Below are 21,290 nucleotides of genomic sequence, written 5' to 3'. Positions count from 1 at the left end.
GACAGAACTAAAAGTGTATTTTGTTGATATTAAGGTGGTTTGTTTAAAATCATCAAAACACAGCATCCATTATTTGTTCTCCCAGGTGCTAATTTTAGTTACTCAGGCCTGAATTAAAAGTCTTACCTTCTTTCCTTTGGTACTTTCACATCTGGCATATACTCAGTTGTATTATTTCGAAATACAAATGGAATATTTCATTTTTCTTTTCTCTTACAATCAGACCGATTGGTTTCTGACTGTTTCAAATGTATGGTTTGCAAGTGTTTGTGTTAAATATTATTAATAACAAGTAGCATTTTATGATGAATAGACAATTACCGATGGCGACTTCATCAGATTTTTGCTTCTTTCTTCCACTCTTGTGTTTATCCCTCTCTTAATTTTGATATTGTTTTGCTGCTTAACTTTTCTGGTCTAATTCATGATTTTCTGAATTCCTTTATTTGTTTGAAACATCATATATACACTCATTTTAAATTGTGTTGTCCTTGTTCATCCCATACAACTTTAAACTTTCATTCTGGCGTCTACCACAAACTGATTTCCAACCTTGAGTGCTACATTCCAATAAAATGTTACACATTTTCAAGCAATGGACAGAAAAGTATGTGAAGAAATAAATAGAGACAAAGAACTTTCTTCGGGTCTTGAATGGGACAAATTGACCCTGCTCAGATTTTCTCTCTTCTGGTGGCTGCATCCTTCCCCAACGCTCACCTCTCCCTCCCCCCTCCCCCCTCCCCCTCCCCGCCAACCTACACCCCCCCATTCCCCGAACCACCACCAGCTTGGTGCTTCTCCCATGGACAGCCAGATTGAGAACAGGATTGTATATCCCACCACTCCATGGTGCATTGTGTTTCCATGCCAATGCGTCAGCAAAGTTTAATGGAACTCGAATCTGATGAATCTTAGTGAAGGCAAATGAGCACCTTTTTTTTTAAAGAACTGGAGAAATTCCTTGTGTCTATTACTCAATTGCATGCTCAATTTAAATTCTCTCTGTTCTCTAATCAATACTCGTACTTAGGACTCTACTGTTAAATGTGAAAAAAACCTTTGAAATTGTTCCAGGGTTAAAGTAGTGCAGCATTTGTGATATAAATACTTAAGCCAGCTTCTAGATTACCTAAATACACTAAACTCATTTATGAACAGTCTTTTCCTGATTTTCACGTGTCTATTCTTGGCATGTTGTGCTGATTTTGGCTTTTCCTTCCCCGTGTGACAGATGGTGGCTGTGCAGAAACCTTGGACTACCCTGATTGCTCTTGCTATCTGTGCGCTGGTGTGCTTAGGAACCTTGGTGGATGCCTATCCCCCCAAACCTGAGAATCCAGGAGAGGATGCACCCCCTGAAGAACTGGCGAAGTACTACTCCGCTCTCAGGCATTACATCAATCTCATCACACGGCAGAGGTAAGCTGGAAGCACACGTCATTGAATATGCAAGATAACAACCAAGTCCGCATCTAATCACGCTGCATATTTATAACTCACACTACAGTCAGTTCCTGCTACAGATCATTAACAGTGCTAAGCAGTCACCTCATGTGATTGATTTGATTTACTCCCTTTAATTAACATAATATAGTTTTCTTTTTAAAAACAAGCATAAGGTTCCCCAGTTGCTTATTTGGCAAGTGCACTCCCAACTGTGTCACTATGCTGTATGGTTCAGCCAAGTCTTGGGTTCAATCCATGATCTAAGCAGAGTTAGCTATCAGTTCGGCTTCCTAATGACTTCTGGTGGCTCCTGCTGGAAAGTGTCTGTGACTGGGCATTGGGTGAGACTTGGAACAAGCTTGGCTGTGAAGCCTTCCTGATCCAAATAGCTTGCCAACATGTACTATCCAGGCTCACACTTGGAACTTGGGCAGTTGAGTGAGGCACTGGCAGCAACTGGTGCCTGTGGAGCATGAGTCAGCGAAAAGAAATCAAAACAAGTTTAAAGCTTCTGTTTCATGCAGTGCAGCTATATGTGAGCAAGCTTTACAAATTGTCTTTGAATTAGACCACTCTTCAGTGTGACCTGCAAAGCTAATCTCTCCTATGATGGGGTCCTTAAATTAAGGACCAGTACTGTTCCAGGCTTTGGTTTGAAAACATAGCAAATTAATTAATCTGGGGAGCACAGAAGTCACTGAACCAAACTGTTTGGTTGGAGGTACTCAATCAAGTAATAAATGCATTGTGAATATGGAACAATTCATCAACAAATCTTTACTGTATGATCATTGTTCATCTTTGGCTATAGCTATATGCTGTCAAATTGTTTCCTGATTATAATTGTATTAATAATAGATTCGTACATGACTAATAACATTCATGAATAAATGAATAATGACAGAGCCTTGTTCAAACTTTAAAAAAAAATCTTTAAACTTTTCTTATTAGATTGTGGGAATAGAATGAATTATTTTTAGATAAAAATATAAAAGTGCAATTTAATTTCTAAATGTTGTCTATAATGTTGACTTTAAACCAGCAACAAATTGAGAACAATTAAATCTATTAAGGCTATCGTATGTTTATAGGGAGTATAGCTACAGACCTCCCTATACATTAGAATGTATAGAATAAAAGAACGTCCATTTATATAGCGCCTCTAACGACCAAAGTGCTTTACAGTCAATGAAGTACTTTTGAAGTATAGTCACTCTGGTAATGTAGAAAACGCAGCAGATCTACTTGCTGGCAAGCATCACCATTATAAAGCAGAGAGAAATGAGTACCCAGGCATTTTAGAAGCTTGTAAATCAGCATCCAAGGGCACATATATATTTCAAATTGTGTTCCAAGGACATTCTGAAGATTTGTTTTATTTCTGAATTACATTTCATTTAATAACATGTGTTGTAATCTATCCTATTGTGACAATAGGAGTGCTGAAAATGGCTATTGATGTTGTAAAAACCCAGTATACTCACACAAAATATTAATCCATAATTTTAATGATACCTTCTCATTTCAGTGACTTGTTTTTAAACATACCTTAGTATTTTGTGCATTTCCTGTTTACTAATTGAAGGCAACAATGAACTCTTAAGATGTCTGTATTTCAGGGTTTTTAAAAACTCTGCTTCACCTCCCAATCCCTGGTATAGTAAAAACCCTGCTCTCTGTCCATCTTGTCATTCATTATTGTTTTATAGATGAAATGCACTTGAAAATTGAGTGATCTTATTGACTCATCACTCTATTCTGTTTTCCAACACTCAGACAAACCTTTAAGCCTAACTCTATATTGTAAAACGTTAACCTAAAATAAATATAAACTTGGTTTATGCTGAACCTGCATAATTGACTGTTGCCACTATGTTAGATTGGAATGTTGGAGCTAATTAAAGTACTGACTTTATGCTTTAATGATGCTCCCGTTCCTGCTCAAATCTAAAATCTAAAATCTAACCGTACATTCTCTGCATCTTTATTATTGCACATGTCAGCAGTTTGCTGGTCCTATCTCTAGCTTTCGGCTTTCTAATGTTTTTTTCAACAGTATAGCTTCAAAAGAACACAGTAAAAACAATTACCTGGAAAGGTTTAGAGGAGAGTAAGTTCACCTGAAGTAATATTTTTTAAAAACTGCAAATGCTGGAAATGTGAAATAAAAGCCCAAAAATTCTGGAAATACACAGAATTTAAATCCCAATCTGTAAAAAGAAAAAAATAGATGAGGATACTTCAGGTACCCTCTATGAAACTTCACTGTTTCTCTTTCCAGATGCTGACTGACTTGTGTATTTCTAGCATTTTCTGTTTTTATGTTCATATCATGTTGTACTGAGTAATCAGTATACCTGGAGTGATGTCAAAGTGTTTAATGGGATCCTAGTATTTCTACAACATCAAGAATATTCAACACATTTAACAGCACTGGTTTGTTTTCCTCACACTGTTGAATTTGGCAAATGATTCCAGAGTGTCTTTTCCTAGCTCTATATTGAACAAATAAAATGGATTCATCTTTATTTTTAAGGCATTTAGAACCACTCTTGCATTTTTTTAAATTGGTAATATATGTGACTAGATGCCACAAAGCTCTTTTGTCAACAGTTTACTTAAGGGACAATGGACAGCTGTTCTGTACTGTGTGGAGCAACAGGGATGGATAGGAAGAACATAAGAAATAGGAGCAGAAGTAGGCCACCTGGCCCCTCGAGTCTGCTCCGCCATTTAACAAGATCATGGCTGATCTGATCAGCTCCACTTCCCTGCCCACTCCCCATAACCCTTCACTCCTTTATTGCTCAAAAATTTGACTATCTCCGCCTTAAATATATTCAATGACCCAGTCTCCACAGCTCTCTGGGGCAGAGAAGTCCCTAGATTTACAAACCTCTGAAAAAAGAAATTCCTCCTCATCTCAGTTATAAATGGGCGGCCCCTTATTCTGAGACTATGTCCCCTAGTTTTAGTTTCTCCTACGAGTGGAAATATCTTCGCTGCATCCACCTTGTCGAGCCCCCTCATTATCTTATATGTTTCGCTAAGATCACCTCTCATTCTTCTGAACTCCAATGTGTATAGGCCCAACGTGCTCAACCTTTCTTCATAAGTCAACCCCCTCATCTCCAGAATCAACCGAGTGAACCTTCTCTGAACAGCCTCCAAGGCAAGTATATCCTTCCTTAAATACGGAGACCAAAACTGAACGCAGTTGTAGCAGGACTTCTCTGCTTCTATCCCCCTTGCAATAAAGGCCAACATTCCATTTGCCTTCCTGATTACTTGCTGTACCTGCGTACTAACATTTTGTGTTTCATGCACAAGGTCCCCCAGGTCCCTCTGTACTGCAGCATTTAGCAATTTTTCTCCATTTAAATTATAGTTTGCTTTTCTATTTTTTCTACCAAAGTGGATAACCTCACATTTTCCCACATTATACTCAGTCTGCCAAATTTTTGCCCACTCGCTTAGCCTGTCTATATCCTTTGCAGAATTTTTGTGTCCTCCTCACAATTTGCTTTCCCACCCTTCTTTGTATCATCAGCAAACTTGGCTACATTACACTCGGTCCCTTCATCCAAGTCATTAATATAGATTATAAATAGTTGAGGACCCAGCAACGATCCCTGTGGCACCCCACTAGTCATTGTTTGCCAACTGGAAAATGATCCATTTATCCCTGACTCTCTGTTTTCTGTTAGTTAGCCAATGGTCTATCCATGCCAATATATTATACCCAACCCCGTGAACTTTTATCTTGTGCAGTAACCTTTTACGTGGCACCTTATCGAATGCCTTCTGGAAATCCAAATACACCACATCCACTGGTTCCCCCTTATCCACCCTGCTCGTTACTTCCTCAAAGAACTCCAACAAATTTGTCAAACATGATTTCCCTTTCATAAAACTATGCTGACTCTGCTTGATTGAATTATGCTTTTCCAAATGTCCCGCTTAGGTATCATCCTTCAATCACCAGTTTCTCAGTGCTGTACAATAGCCTCAGCCTTAATCATCTCTCCTTCATTCCCTAGTACTCCAAGCTTCTCATCTTAAATCTTCCTAATAGTAACAATTCAGCAGCTGTAACTTGATGTATTTAATTCCCTAATACAGCACAGGAAGTGTCAGCTATTAATATTATTCAGTTCAAATTTCAACTGCTGATTCAGCTATTTTCTTGTTTTCTTCCCCATGTGCTTCATAGCATTCAAATTTGCAGCCTCAGCTCAAACATACATTCCTAGAAGGATATTCCATAGTTATTATTGATTGGGAGCGATTGATTGAAACTTGCCACAGACTCCTCCACACACAATATGACAGTGTCTCTTGAAGATATCTTAAAATGATGCTTAGTATCCTGAAATGACTTTGAGAGCTGATTAGAATTCACTGGTGAAATTATCAGTATAAGACCAGTTAAAGTATTCAAACTTACCAATCAGAGGTCTTTCAGATCTCTTCAGGTTGTTCTCGGAAGGAGCCATCACTACATAGATTTTCACTGAGTAAATTTTTATTCAAATTAATATCAAGGGCATCACTATTTGTGAATTGAATATTTTTCTCACTTTTTGCACACTACTGTTAACACCGGGGAGGCCAGTTGCAAAGGAAAACTCCTTCTGTTCTACTCCATAGAGTTAACGTACTTCTGAGAACAACACTTTCTCATGAAATAAAAACAGAAAATGCTGGAAATACTCAGCAGGTCAGGCAGCACCTGTGGAGAGAGAAACAAAGTTAACATTACAGGTCGATGACCATTCATCAGAACTCATCGGTGGAATGACTGCCCCTGTGAACTGGGTTGCAACTGAAACTCATTTCACATGAGTCACTTCCACCAGTCTTCAGATGAGTTGAAAGAGACTCTGAACTCATCAATCTAAGCTGCTTTCAAATCTGGGACTGAGGTGAGAGGACTGTGTTCTAAGCTCACTGTGCCATTTAATTTGTAAAAGAAGAAAACCTGAGAAAATAATTGTAGGATTGCTGCTGGGAAGCAGTATACTGAACACTTACACAAAGTGATGGGTGTATGGGTGGCCTGTACCAAAACACAGATGGCTTTTTATGTCAAACTAAGTGCAGTGGGGTCCACTTACTGCCTTTGGTTTAAAACAAAGTCTGAGCTCTTTTTAATATCTCTCCATTCACTTTCTGATCTAAACGTGCCATTTTCTTATTCTCATCACATATCACCACTTTTTATACTAAATTATGTACGTGCCACTGTATTCCTTCAATTCCTTGTCATTCCATTCAGACTCTAGTGCTCACAGTTCCCTGTAAATGGAGGATGTGAACAGAAATCTCTTCAGGATTGCACGTTCAGTCACTGCAAAATGGGAATTATTCATTGCACAAACATGTTATCATAAAATGGTTCCACCTGAATGTTCAGCTCGAAGGGAACTGACATCCCATTAGACTGGAGTGAAACCTGCTGTCACTTTATCCATCAAACTGCCAAACTAATAAATGTGAAAGTAATAAGGATCTTCTCTATTAATTTCGCTTGATGAACATTGTTAATTAGATTATATATATATATATTTAGAAAAGAGGATTTGGATTGGCAGTCTGTCACAGATCCAAGTCTTTGTATACGTTAGGTGTGTTTCTTTCGCTCTTGAATTAGCCAGGGGGAATATGGTGCTATATTACCAAGCTCCATCTCAAGAGGGGATAATCATACCAGTTGGAGGCTAAATGGCATTATGCACTCAGAGACTCTATAAGGCCTCCGTTGTACAATGCCACCCCCAATCTCTACGATGGGCAGGAAAGGGTTGGGCGAAGGGTTAAAATCTTGTCTCCATCCCACCACGTTCCTGTCCGCCGTAATATTAATGGTGGTGATTCAGGTCATCAATGAGGCTCCTGCTAAAAGCAGGCGGGGTCCTACTTAAAATGCAAAAGTCACAGACCGATGATGTCATCGGCACCACGACATAATGTGGCTGAATTTGCAGCTCGTACGGACACGTACGAGGTACATATGCGTCCGGAGGGACCACGCAAGTTCCGGGTTTAGGCATACACTGTGCATGCACTAAAACCCAGAACTTGCGATCTGTCAAAAATTCTCTTGACAGTACGAATCCCTGGGAAAAGGGCATCCACAGGCAGAGCGTTGGGCTATTTGCCCAACTTCTGCCCAGCGAATACCCGTGAAATTTGTACGCCTGATAAAAGCAGGTGTATGGCTTACTTTTACCAACAAAGAGTTTTAAAAAACATAAAAATAAAATCTTATCACCCGTTAAAACATGTAAATTTATTTTTCAAAAAATTAAATTTTTGTAGTAAATATTTAATTAAATGCCATTTTAATTCATTTTCAATATGTAATTTAAAAAAATGTATTGTTATGCTAAATCTATGTTATGTGATCCCCATTCATGCTTATGGGTTCCGTACATATGAAATCCTCATGAGCATGAATGGGATTCCCTTCTTTGATTGGTTGGGCCGGCTCACATGATCCCAGGGGTGCTTGCGAACAACAGGCACCCCTGGGATACGTGGGCCTCTACACAGGCCTACACGTAGAGGCCCAGGATGTCAAATCTCCGTGGATCCTGAGGTAGTAGGTAAGTGCACAGATTTTTTAACTGGTCGGAGGCATCCGCCAGCAGGAAGCCTCCGGCTGCAAATTCAGCCCCATTATTAACATCAAGCCAGGGGGAGTCCTGGAATGTCTGCTGGCCAGCAGCAGGGCCATGGCTGGATGAGCTGAATGGGCAGAAGTGGACAAGGCAAATTTCAAAAATGCCCGTCTCTTTGAAATCCTTGTGGGCCAGGAGGAACAGGGGTGCTCCACCCTCTCCGGCCCTTCCGATCACCAACCACGATTGCCGTGGAATTCCCCTCCTCACACTGTCAGCCAGGGATCATTCCTACAGGTCTTCGGCTGTGACCAGATTCCTGCTCCAGCTCATTGGCCAAATAGTTCATCTGGCCAGGTCTTGGACAGGACTCCGGAAGTTTTATTTAAATGTGGTCATGCCGTGTCCAGGGTGTGCCACCCGCTACTGGGCTCACACCTATCATTCCCGCTCCTCCCTCCCCCACCCCCTGTAAAAATCAAGGCCCCATGATCTCTTAGCTATACGAGAAAAGTGGAAGTAGGAGTCAGCACAGGGAGAGGTAAGGAGGAAAAGAGGAAGATGAACTATAAATGGAAAAAGAGAATTTAACTTACCAAAGATATAAGAACTTAAGAAATAGGATTAGGCCATATGGTCCCTCAAAGCCTGGTCCGTCATTCAGTAAGATCATAGCTGATCTACTTTAACTCCACTTTCCAATCCTATCTCATATCACTTGATTCCCTGAGTGTCCAAAAAGACTATCTCTGCTGGAGGAAAGACTTGAAAGACTTGCATTTATGTAGCGCCTTTCACGACCTCAGAGCGTCCCAAAGCGCTTCACAGCCAATTAAGTACATTTGAAGTGTCGTCATCATCATCATAGGCAGTCCCTCGGAATCGAGGAAGACTTGCTTCCACTCTTAGCATGAGTTCTTAGGTGGCTGTACAGTCCAATACGAGAACCAGAGTCTCTGTCACAGGTGGGACAGACAGTGGTTGAGGGGAAGGGTGGGTGGGGAGCCTGGCTTGCCGCACTCTCCTTCCGCTGCCTGCGCTTGATTTCTGCATGCTCTTGGCGTTGAGATTCGAGGTGCTCAGCGCCCTGCTGGATGCACTTCCTCCATTTAGGGCGGTCTTTGGCCAGGAACTCCCAGGTGTTAGTGGGGATGTTGCACTTTATCAGGGAGGCTTTGAGGGTATCCTTATAACGTTTCCTCTGCCCACCTTTGGCTCGTTTGCCGTGGACAAGTTCCGAGTAGAGCGCTTGCTTTGGTAGTCTCGTGTCTGGCATGCGAACTAGGTGGCCTGCCCAGTGGAGCTGATCAAGTGTGGTCAGTGCTTCAATGCTGTGGATGTTGGCCTGGACGAGGAGGCTAATGTTGGTGCGTCTGACCTCCCAGGGGATTTGTAGGATCTTGTAGTCACTGCTGTAATGTAGGAAACGCAGCAGCTAATTTGCGCAAAGCAAGGTCCCACAAACAGCAATGTAATAATGACGAGATCATCTTTTTTTTAAGTGATGTTGATTGAGGGATAAAAATATTGGCCAGGACACTGGAGATAACTCCCTGCTCTTCTTCGAAATAGTGCAATGGGATCTTTTACGTCCACCTGAGAGAGCAGATGGGGCCTCGGTTTATCGTCTCATCCGAAAGATGGCACTGGCGTGTCAGCCTAGATTTTTGTGCTCAAGTCCCTGGAGTGGGCCTCAAACTTATAACCTTCATGTCTCAGAGGTGAGGGTGCTACCAATCGATCCACAGCTGACACTAAGACAAAACCTAAGACAAAATAAGACAGGCAATTTTAATTTTTCAGACCATTAAATTTAATGAATTAACATGCTCCATTAATATCTAATTCTAAGCATTAATTCATTTTTATTATTTCATCTGGGTCGTGCAAAGATATTTAAAGGGGCTTAGTTCACTTATCTAACAGCAGCTATTGACTAATATGGAGAGAAAGTATAGTGTCCCAAAGCGCTTTACAACCAATGGATTTGTATTAAAATGCAGTCACTGCAGGCAAATTAAGCACACAACAAAGTCCCACAATCAGCAAACAAATGAATGAGCAGTTTGGTGGTATTGGTTGAGGTGTGAATATTGGTCAGGACATCAGGAGAACTATCTAATCTTCTTTCAATAGTGTATTGGATCTTTTACTTGCACTTCAACAGGCAGATGAAGCCTCAGTTTAATATTTCGTCCAAAAGACAGGAGAGCACTCCCTTTGGGCTATACTGAACTATCAATCTAGATTTTGTGTTCAAGTCCCAGAGTGGGGTTTGCGCTCCGTGCTGATTCAGGTGAAAGCGCTACCAACTCAGCCTGCCTACATTTAGCATGTTATGTATGTGTACACAACGGCACTGGTAAAGAACGGAGTGGCAGATGTGTATCTGATTCCTCATTATTTTTAGGACTTTCAGCTGTACAACTTGTACACACATACTAACCCAAAACTCGGTTGTACAGACATTTGTAATTCACCAATTATACTAAATTGTTGCAGTTATACTACATATCTTGTATTAGCGCAAAGCAGTTTTTTGAGTATAACTGGGCCAAATGTACATCGATTCAACATTTTTCTAAAAGTAGAAGAGTTGGTCCTGTACCATTTGCACTGTACACGGGCTGCTGTATAACTGCATTTAGCCTAAAGCTAACTTTAATGAGGGAAAATAGTTGGCAAATCATCTGTTTCTTAACTATAGAAATGTCATTAGATTAATGTTTAAGTGGCATGACTAGGAGATAGGCTGCAAAACCAAACATTTAACTCAAGTGGACCTCGCTGTTATAAAACAACAACAACTTGCATTTATATAGTGCCTTTAATGTAGCAAAATGTCCCAAGGCCCTTCACAGGAGCATCATCAAACAAAATTTGACACCAAGCCACATGAGATATTAGGACAGATGACCAAAAGCTTGGAAAAAGATGAACCATTTAAGGACCGTCTTCCAGGAGGAGAGAGAGGTAGAGAGGCTGAGCGGGAATTCCAGAGCTTAGGAAATGGAAAAGGAAAATGGAAACAAACACCAAAGGCAACAAATCGGAGACAATTTGATTGTGGAATAATGTCCGTGCCCTCATGACATTATGTCAAGGGCACATTTGTGGCGTTTGGGTGAGGACAGGATTAGGCTCGATTATGATGAGATGCTTGATAAATTGCCTGCCAACAATCTTCGTCCAGGCTCACACAGAAAGACCAATCATTTGGGAAAGGCACTGAATGCATGTAAAACAATTTCCCAATATTGACTTCAGAAGAGGAGGGGAGATTTGACAAGATAAATGGTCTAACAATTTACACTAAATTTCTGAATCTTAAAGTATTTTTTTAACAAAGTCCATTATAGTAAGCAGCCAATGTTAATAGATGGCACCTCATCATTAAATATGATATTGGATTTCAGTGAGTGGATTGAGTTCTGAAAATACACGATTATCTTCTCATTTTGGATGATAGTATATAGCCTTATTCATAGCATCTCTCCATTTGCTCTGGTCTTATGCTCTTTTTCTCATTTACCATGATCCTCTACAATCAACCTGTGTTTCGGAGACCTTTCTCAAACACTTGTTGCCATTTAATTTCCTAGTGGTCTCCTGCTTTTCATTTTAACATGTCGGATCCTTTTCACCATCCTCTCACACATCTCCCTCCCATTTTATTCTACCTCTCCTGAATTTCCGGCTCATGAGAAAATCCAGGGACGAATAATATATAAAAAAGCATGGAGTGAAAAGCCTGGAACAATCAATTGGGTTATCATCGTTAGCCAATCCATTACAACTCCTGAGGAAACATTTATAAAGTTTCTCCCTACCTCCCAACGGTAAATCCAGAATATTTATCTGACCTTTTACCATGCATTATTCAGTCTTCAATAATTGTCTGCCAAGATATTTCTAAACTTCAAACTTTCAGGAAATATCATGTCCACAAAGCATTTATCAGGAGAAACCTCTTTACCCAGAGAATGGTTAAAATGTGGAACTCGCTACCACAAGGCAAATAGCAAAGATGCATTGAAGGGGCAGCTAAATAAGTATATGAGGGAGAAAGGAATAGATGGAAATGCTGATAGGGTGAGATGATAGGGTGGGAGGAGGCTCGTGTGGAGCATAAAAACACCAGCATAGACCAGTTGGGTCAAATGACCTGTTTCTGTGCTATAAATTCTATGGGCTCGACTTTGGTGGACCCCCCAATTCTCAGCGGTCTCGCGGTGGTCGGTCAATCTTCACCGCCTGCTACCGCTGGGGCAGAGTGCTAGCAACATTGGTCTGGGCGGTCCTGAGCGGTGCGTCAGCGGAGTGCGACGGATAGTCTGCTCCGGCGGTGCAGGGAAGTTGTCTGGGACTCGGGACTCTTCAGGTCCCAAATTCTGCGCACGCGCACTCTTCCATTGACCTCCGACCCGTTTCGCGCCCCCAGGAAGAGCAGTCCGGAGGTCAGAGACTGCCGATGTTGGATCGCAGGTAAATGTCTCCAGGTAAGTTTAGATTTTTAATTGTTTTGTGCAGTGCTTTTGATTTATTTATAATATTTATATATTTATTTATTTATTCGTGCATTTTTCGGGGGGGGGGGGGCGAATAGATCTCTGAGGGGGGGGGGAGGACTAGATCTCTGGGGATGTGATTAGATCTCTGGGGGGGATTAGATCGCGGGGGGCGGTTAGATCTCCAGGGGAGGATTAGATCTCTCTGGGGGGGTTAGATCTCACTGGTGGGGATTAGATCTCTCTGGGGGGGGGTTAGATCTCACTGGTGGGGATTAGATCTCTCTGGCGGGGGGGGGATTAGATCTCTCTAGAGGGATTAGATCTCTCTGGGGGAGTTAGATTTCTGGAGGGGGGGATTAGATCTCTGGGGGGAGGACTATATCTCTGGCGGGGGGGAGGAGAGTAATAGATCACTGGGGGAAGGAGTAGATCACTGGGGGGGGGGGAGGAAGATTGTAGTTTACATACCGTCAACATATCATCGGCATAAAACCATCTTTTTTCATCGGAGCGTCGGCGGTATGCTAACAATGTTGGACTTTTGGGCAGTCTGTAGGGTGCTCCGTGTGGGCGGACGATATGCATACCGCCCGGCGGTATGTTGCTGATGAATCTCCCGCCAGGCGGTATGTAGGTATTTTTTGATCAAGTTCGCGATTTTGGGCGGTATGTTGGTGGTCTGCGGGTGGTATGCGGCGGTATGTCCACCAATTTTGGCCCCGATGTAATTCTATGTAATAAAGCATTTAATCATCCGCTCCACATATTTTTATCATCCTCAAACCCATAAGGAAAATGTCATTATATAATCTTTTAAATAACAAAGTTGATTAGTTTCAACAATATCCTGTTCTCTTACAAATACTGCAGCAACATATTTAACAGTCACTTCCAAATATATTATATGCCTCAATATTTATCTGTAATTGCAAACAATATATATGCAACGTGGAATATCGGTTTGATCACTCCGGTGAAGGAAACTACTTAAAATTCACTTGTAGCTCTCATCTTGAGACCTTTATTCATGGAGTTGAATCAATATTCACTCTTTGTTCCTCATTATGTATCTTCCGTCATATATTCAGAATTGATATTCTTCTAAAGATGTACATATACAGTTACAATAAACCAAAGAAAGACTTGAATTTATATAGCGCCTATCACAACCAGCCGACGTCTCAAAGCGCTTTACAGCCCATGAAGTACTTTTGGAGTGTAGTCACTGTTGTAATATGAGAAACACGGCAGCCAATTTGCCCACAGCATGCTCCCACAAACAGCAAGGCGATAATGACCAGATAATCTGCTTTAGTGACATTGATTGAGGGATAAATATTGGCCCCATCACCAGGGTAACTTCCCTGCTCCGAAATAGTGCCATGGGATCTTTTACGTCCACCCGCAGGAGCAGACGGGGCCTCGGTTTAACGTCTCAGCCGAAAGACAGCACCTCCGACAGTGCAGCACTCCCTCAGCACTGCATTGGAGTGTCAGCCTAGATTTATGTGCTCAAGTCTCTAGAGTGGGACTTGAACCCACAACCTTCTGACTCAAAGGCGAGGGTGTGCTACCCACTGAGCCACTGCTGACACTAAACCAAATGTAATACATTTTCCATTTATTAGTGTTCAGACTGATTGAGATACGTACATGGAGGTGGCCGGAAATCTGTGGGAGCTCCTATATTATGCTAATTATAGTGGTGCCAAAAGTTACTGCAGGGAAGGTATTTTGAAATTCTGTTGCTTAATATACAAAGGAAATTAGAATTTTGGAATTGAACTGACTTGTTGTTTTCTCCAACAGATATGGGAAGAGAGATAGTCCAGAAGCTTTGTCAGATTCCGTCTTTGATGATAGCAGGGATCACATTGGGAGGTCAAGGTAAATACAGTTTTGAGATGTCTTTCTAATTCTTAAGAGCTCAGTGTCCTACAGTGAAATGATAGCGACTCACATCATCACACAAACAGCTTTTCAACTTGCTCAGTAATTATCATAAACCTGCAAGATGATTCACTATCTTCTGTTCCTAAAAGTACTTTGATTTTTGTTTAAATCACTTTAATTCCTTTTACTTATAAGAACATAAGAAATAGGAATAGGAGTAGGCCATACAGCCCCTCGAGCCTGCTCCACCATTCAATAAGATCATGGCTGATCTGATCATGGACTCCACCTCCCTGCCCGCTCCCCATAACCCCTTATCCTTTTATCATTTAAGAAAGTGTCTATTTCTGTCTTAAATTTATTCAATTTCCCAGCTTCCATAGCTCTCTGAGGCAGCGAATTCCACAGATTTACAATCCTCAGAGAAGAAATTTCTCCTCATCTCAGTTTTAAATGGGTGACCCCTTATTCTAAGATCATGCCCTCTAGTTCTAGTCTCCCCCATTAGTGGAAACATCCTCTCTGCATCCACCTTGTCAAGCCCCCTCATAATCGTATATGTTTCGATAAGATCACCTCTCATTCTTCTGAATTCCAATGAGTAGAGGCCCAACCTACTCAACCTTTTCTCATAAGTCAATCCCCTCATCCCCGGAATCAACCTAGTGAACTTCTCTGAACTGCCTCCAAAGCAAGTATATCCTTTCGTAAATATGGAAACCAAAACTGCACGCAGTATTCCAGGTGTGGCCTCACCAATACCCTCTATAGCTGTAGCAAGACTTCCCTGCTTTTATACTCCATCCCCTTTGTAATAAAGGCCAAGATTCCATTGGCCTTCCTGATCACTTGCTGTACCTGCATACTATCCTTTTGTGTTTCATGCACAAGTAAACCCAAGTCCCTCTGTACTGCGGCACTTTGCAATCTTTCTCCATTTAAATAATAACTTGCTCTTTGATTTTTTTCTGCCAAGTGCATGACCTCGCACTTTCCAACATTATACTGCATCTGCCAAATTTTTGCCCACTCACTTAGCCTGTCTTTGTCCTTTTGCAGATTTTTTGTGTCCTCTTCACACATTGCTTTTCCACCTATGTTTGTATCGTCAGCAAATTTGGTTACGTTACACTCAGTTCCTTCTTCCAAGTCGTTAATATAGATTGTAAATAGATGGGGTCCCATCACTGATCCCTGTGGCACCCCACTAGTTACTGGTTGCCAACCAGAGAATGACCCATTTATCCCTACTCTCTGTTTTCTGTTAGTTAGCCAATCCTCTATCCATGCTAATATATTACCCCCAACCCCATGAACTTTTATCTTGTGCAGTTACCTTTTATGTGGCACCTTGTCTAATGCCTTCTGGAAGAACCAATTTTTTTTTAAATGACAGTATTAGTGAAGTAAAAAAATATGTTGACTGGAACTCTTAAAGTAGCAAACCCAATAGAAAGGTTCATTAAATCAGCTTCAGAGCTTTCCTCATCTCCAGAGATGAAGGAAATTCGGTTGAATTCTGAAAGTTATGCTGGAATCAGGACTATGCCCAGGTCACCATTTATAGTAACATCAGGTAAAATCAGCAATTTACAAAACTTTGTACCGTTCCCTTTAACAGAAAAGACAGAAGCAATACATACTTTGCACAGAAAGTGCATTTCTAAAGTAGCTGCGACTGGAAGGTATAGTTTGGCAGCAATTGATTTCATTTATTGTGCTTCAAATTATAATCTGGATTACCAAGCAGCATCATACAGCAAAAGAATTGGTATTTTGAGTCTAAAAGCCAGGCTTTGATCAAGAACACTTCACTGTGGGTGTGATTGAAAAAGGGTTTGGTGCACTAGATAATCCTGGAATAAACTTAGCAAAAATTTGACTGCATTTCATTTCCGCAGACCTGTCTTCCTGGGAATGAATCATGTGTCGGAAGCTGTACGTATAGAACATTACACTCATTTGTAATGCCCCATTGTGAGACGTTTCTCAATATGAATGACCTGAAGTTATGGGTCATGTTGTATTCCTAGCATTTGATGGTGTCACACAGTCATACACTGGCAGTGGTATGATATTAATATTTGGATGTCTACCTGAACAACTTGTACAGTATTGCACAAAGTAGAACAATATTTTAAGCGTTGCCAGCAGCAGAACATATGAAACCTATGCAGAGTCATTGAGAATAGGGTTAACTATGTTTTGACTGCATTATTATCATTATCATTAAATGGAGTCATGGAAACCATACTATTAAATCCAAATTAAAATGGCATATAGAATAGAATGTTCTTATACAAACAATTCCAAAAACGATGCAGAAATCTTTATTTAGTCCTGAAATCTATATCAACTCATCATATAGAAGTATATTGCAAACGTATACCAGCCCTTTAACATTGCTGGACTTTATATCCTTTTCTGCTGGTTCATAAAGGACAATCCAGAAAGCAGTGAGTTGGTGTTCACAATATGAGATGTAGTAACAGGACTGGTATTACAGTGCAACACATTGTAAATCTCGTAGTTCCACTTTATAAAGCTGATTATAAAGACAAACTTGATGGCTCCTTCCATTTAAAAAAAAAAGGAACCTGTTGAAACATCGTTACATATAAATGCCAGTCAGAAACAGTACCAAATGTTATTGTTGTTCTTAATAGCTGATGTTCGATGCATGGGTGGATTTTAACTCGGAGCGGGCAGGAAACCTCTCTGTTAAGCTCATTCCCTGCTTGCCAGAGATAGCCAGAGCTACAGTGACTTTAACAGCTGGGCTTGACTAAAAGCTGCCCCGTCCACTTCCCCACCCATTCCGGGAAGGGTGACTGCTGGTAGGAGAAAATTGTGCACTCTTGGCCTCCTAGCATCTTCCAGGCAAGTGTCAGGGAAGGGGTTTTGGAAGGGTTTCATGAGATGGAAGGTTGGGCGGGGGGAGGTGGAGGAGTCCAGGGCAGGGGCCGTGACTTTACTTGTGGGGCCCACAACACCTCTACTGCTCCTACTGGCCCCACAATGGAAATATTTTGACTCATCTGGAGGGATTCCTCATCCTTACCGTTGGTTACTGACCTGCTTCAGTCTGGTGGGAAAACCGCGGCAATGTCTCCACTCAGGCCCTGGTTAAAGTGCCAGCAGGGTCCTAAAGAGATAATAGGATCCCGATCAGCAAAAAAATCATGAGGCTTCCGCCTGCTTTGGGCGGGGACCTCAGGTTACCAACAGATACGGCGGGAGTTCCAAGATACATGCTCATTTTTTAACTACGCATCCATCTGCTGAACGATTAGGGTTAAAATCAAAATTTCTTTTTATGTAACTATTTTTATACTGTAATAAAACTCAACCTTAAATACCGCACTCAACAGCATATAGCAACCAGTTTACAACATTTCCTGAAGACTTCTGCTTTGTTGTGTGCTCTAGTTAATTCTTTGATGATTCTATAGCGGACACTTTTAGTTCCTAGGAAACAGGTTGCCAGCAAAAATTGTCAAATCGATGTTCAATAAGACTGACTTTTCAAAAACAATATCTAAGTGAGATAATTCAAGAAAGACTATTGCAAAAGGTCTGATGCAGCCTGAAAGAAGGGAAAGTAAACATTTGAAGGCTGGAGATGGAAGGACGAACGCATTAATATTAATCACAAGCCAGTGTGTATTTTTTTTCTCTTCAACGCTCAAAAAAAATAATTGCCGGCTAGACAATAAGTAGAACAATGTAGACTTCAGCTGCCGGCACAGTATTTTGATTAATTACAGTAAAAGCTGCAAATTATATTAGATAAAAATTACAATTTTATATCCTAATTTATTTATTGGCCCTAATTGACCCTCTGGTCCTTTCTTTATCATGTAGTCTATTTCCTGTTAGAGTAGAGTTGAGATGCTGTCTGTATTGAAATTGCCTGTTTATGATCAGTCTGGATATTTCCAAATTCACACTCAGATCAATGTAAACTTCATATGGCACCAGTGCACAATACTGATTATTACAGCTTCAGGACATTCACACAGCATGAGAAGATCACTTAGTCGGAAATCTAAAACAAAATTGCTAATCCAATCGAAACTCAATTAGGAAGCACCCAGCCGCATGCATCTGTATTATACTTTGTTTAACACGATCACTTTTTTGAAGATATATATCTTGGCTAAACTGAAACAAACTTGAATCTAAGCTCATATTGTGTTTAGATGTGTCTAATTTTATATTTAACTCATAGTAATATATTTGTGTGGACAATTAGCACAGTTAATCATTTTGTCTGTTTTGTAACATTCCTTTCACCCTATTTCTCAACTCTATTATTCTGCCTTTCTGAATTCAGTCTCTATTCTCATTTCATATTTTCTCTTTTGATTCTTCACTGGTTCAATTTTTCTTTTTCCACTTTATTTCTGAACTCTTGTGGTGTCATAGTCTGAAGGGGTAACATGATTCTGAAATAATGGGTACCGCTGTATTCTATCAAAATGATTGCAGAAACACAAGGTCAACTTTCAGGAGCACAGTGTGAAGAAAATTGTATTTTGTTTTATTGAGCCCAAGTGAACGATATGCTGTGGTTAAAAAGAGTAGGAGAGATGACATATAAATCAAGGAGTAATGGTTGGGTGATGTGACGAGTTCCTTGAGGTTTTGGAATGAACAAACTTCAATAGGATGAGTCGTGATTTAAACGCAGTGAAGTTGTAAAGAACAGGAAGAGCATGTACGTTGGAGTACTCGGAGCCTAGTCTAGTCTTTAATATTTTCAATTGACATCCATCTCAAGCACACTCTGTATTAAGATGAGGACTCTCCTTTCTCCGACACTGATTGTTTTGGGATTTTCAATGCTGTGTAATGGAACTGATTTGTAAGTTCGGGCGAAATGATAATTTAAATGTGTAAACATTCAGTTGTACTCCTGCTAATAACATTTTATGTTAGGCTTTTGCCAATTTTCCAGTAATTTTCACCATAATTGATATTATTACTGAGTCCTACCCTATAATTTTCCATTTGCAAGAGTAAAGTTGTTTTATTAGTAATGAATAAAACCCAGTTAATACAGAATTATATTGTAAGGTCTTGAAAATCACACTGCATATTGGGAACAAACTGTTTAGTTGGTTTGTTTGCAGTTTCTTTGTCTGGTATTTTAATGGATATTATCCGTACTTACTGTGCGCTGCAATCTAATGCATGTATTAGTCTGCTTTTTAACAGTTTTGTTATCACTTTTCACAGGTACGATGATTCTTTGATGTGGTGATTCCATCCTCTTTGTACCTTGTCTACCTTTTGTGTCTTTGCGTTTTAATTATGGTGCAGAAGGACCTGACCTCTAAAGAATTGTGAAGACTACACCAAACCAAAAGGATCACTGCATGCAAACCTTTTTCATGCATTGAGAAACCATTGAAGCTTTTTTGTGGCAGACAATTGTACATAATTTATTGTTAAATATAATATATGGCAATCAAAAAACAAAATGTGGGGTCTCTCTGAGAAAAATCTTCTGTTTGTATTGTAAAAATGTTTATGTGCAATTAAAGTTTAATGGATGAATCAAATTTGCATCCAAAAGAAAGTCTGTGCTTACATTTTTACTGCCTGGGCATTCTTAATGCACTGACTCCTCAATATAGAACAATCTTGTTTTTGTATAGTGCCTTTCATGACTTTAGTGCTTCACAACCAATGAAATACTTTTGAAATGTAGTCACCATTGTAATGTAGGACATGCCACAGTCAATTTGCGCACAGCAAGGTCCCACAAACAGCAATGAGGTAATGTCCAGATAATCCATTTTAGTGATGCTGCTTGAGGGATAAAATGGCTACAACACCCCTTGGAGAACTCCCCCTGCTCTTCTTCGAATAGTGCCATGAATCTTTTATGTCCACCAGAGAAGGCAGACATCTCAACAGAAAGACGACACCTCCAGTAGTGCAGCACTCCTCAGTACGTTATTGGAGTGTCAGCCTAGATTTTGTTCTCAAAATTTTGGAGTGGGACTTGAACCCACAAGCTTCTGACTCAGAGGCAAAAGTACTGCCAACTAAGCCAACACAGACACCTCAATCTAGCATTCTCTCACAAATCGTGTTCAAACCATTTGTGTGGCATATGGTAAATATCAATTTGCTCTCTACAGCATATTTATCAAAATATGAATGTTGTATGTTGAAAGAACATTCTTTAAAATCCTGAGCTGGGATAACTTGTTAATATTTCAACATATGCTTCGACAGAAGGAGAGGCCTGGCTGTTTTTTACACAATGCATGCTGATGTTTTCCAGGAGGTGGAAGTGCTATTTTAAATTCATTGCTTTCAGTCGAAAACTTCTTCAAATTGCTTGAAATGATATGGCCAACACCATGCAGACTTTACAACAACTGTGCATTCATTTATCCTGCCAAACACCTTATGTTACAAGTGAAAATACTCAGAACTCCTTCCGACATGCTAATGAGACAAAAAAGACGTCGACCTAAAATATTGAAATTTCAAATACTTTGTTGCCCATATCAACTAAAAGTCTGTCAATAAAATATTGGGAGCTCTCCCCATAATAGAGGAAAAATAGAAAACATCCTCTACAGTCTATGTCTTGTCTACCTTGAACGCAGTCCAATGCAGTTTCTCAGGTCCTGATAGATATTTTACTTCAGTTAAAATCCCGGCCATCAATATTCCCTCACAATTAGCATTGTATGAAGTATGCTGAAACGTGTTGGTGTTGGTTCCCCAAATGAGCAGTGGTTTTAATCGCATGCGTCACCCTGTTCCCAGTATTCCCCTTTCCATTTTGGAA

The 21,290-nt window shown here is 40.4% G+C and overlaps 1 protein-coding gene across 1 annotated transcript; it reads left to right on the top strand.

Annotated features, from left to right (window-relative positions):
- Nucleotides 1–1,234: 1,234 nt before the first annotated feature.
- Nucleotides 1,235–19,742, top strand: LOC139233609 (peptide YY-like). Its single transcript, XM_070864012.1, has 3 exons — nucleotides 1,235–1,422; nucleotides 14,393–14,470; nucleotides 19,718–19,742. Exons 1-3 carry the CDS (start codon nucleotides 1,235–1,237, stop codon nucleotides 19,740–19,742), a joined length of 291 nt encoding a protein of 96 aa, XP_070720113.1.
- The last annotated feature ends 1,548 nt before the right edge of the window (nucleotides 19,743–21,290 follow it).

The sequence above is a fragment of the Pristiophorus japonicus genome, chromosome 21, assembly GCF_044704955.1.
Source record: "Pristiophorus japonicus isolate sPriJap1 chromosome 21, sPriJap1.hap1, whole genome shotgun sequence".
NCBI lineage: Eukaryota > Metazoa > Chordata > Chondrichthyes > Pristiophoridae > Pristiophorus > Pristiophorus japonicus.
Note: the sequence above shows the minus strand (reverse complement) of the source record. Positions and strands in the feature narration are given on the sequence as shown.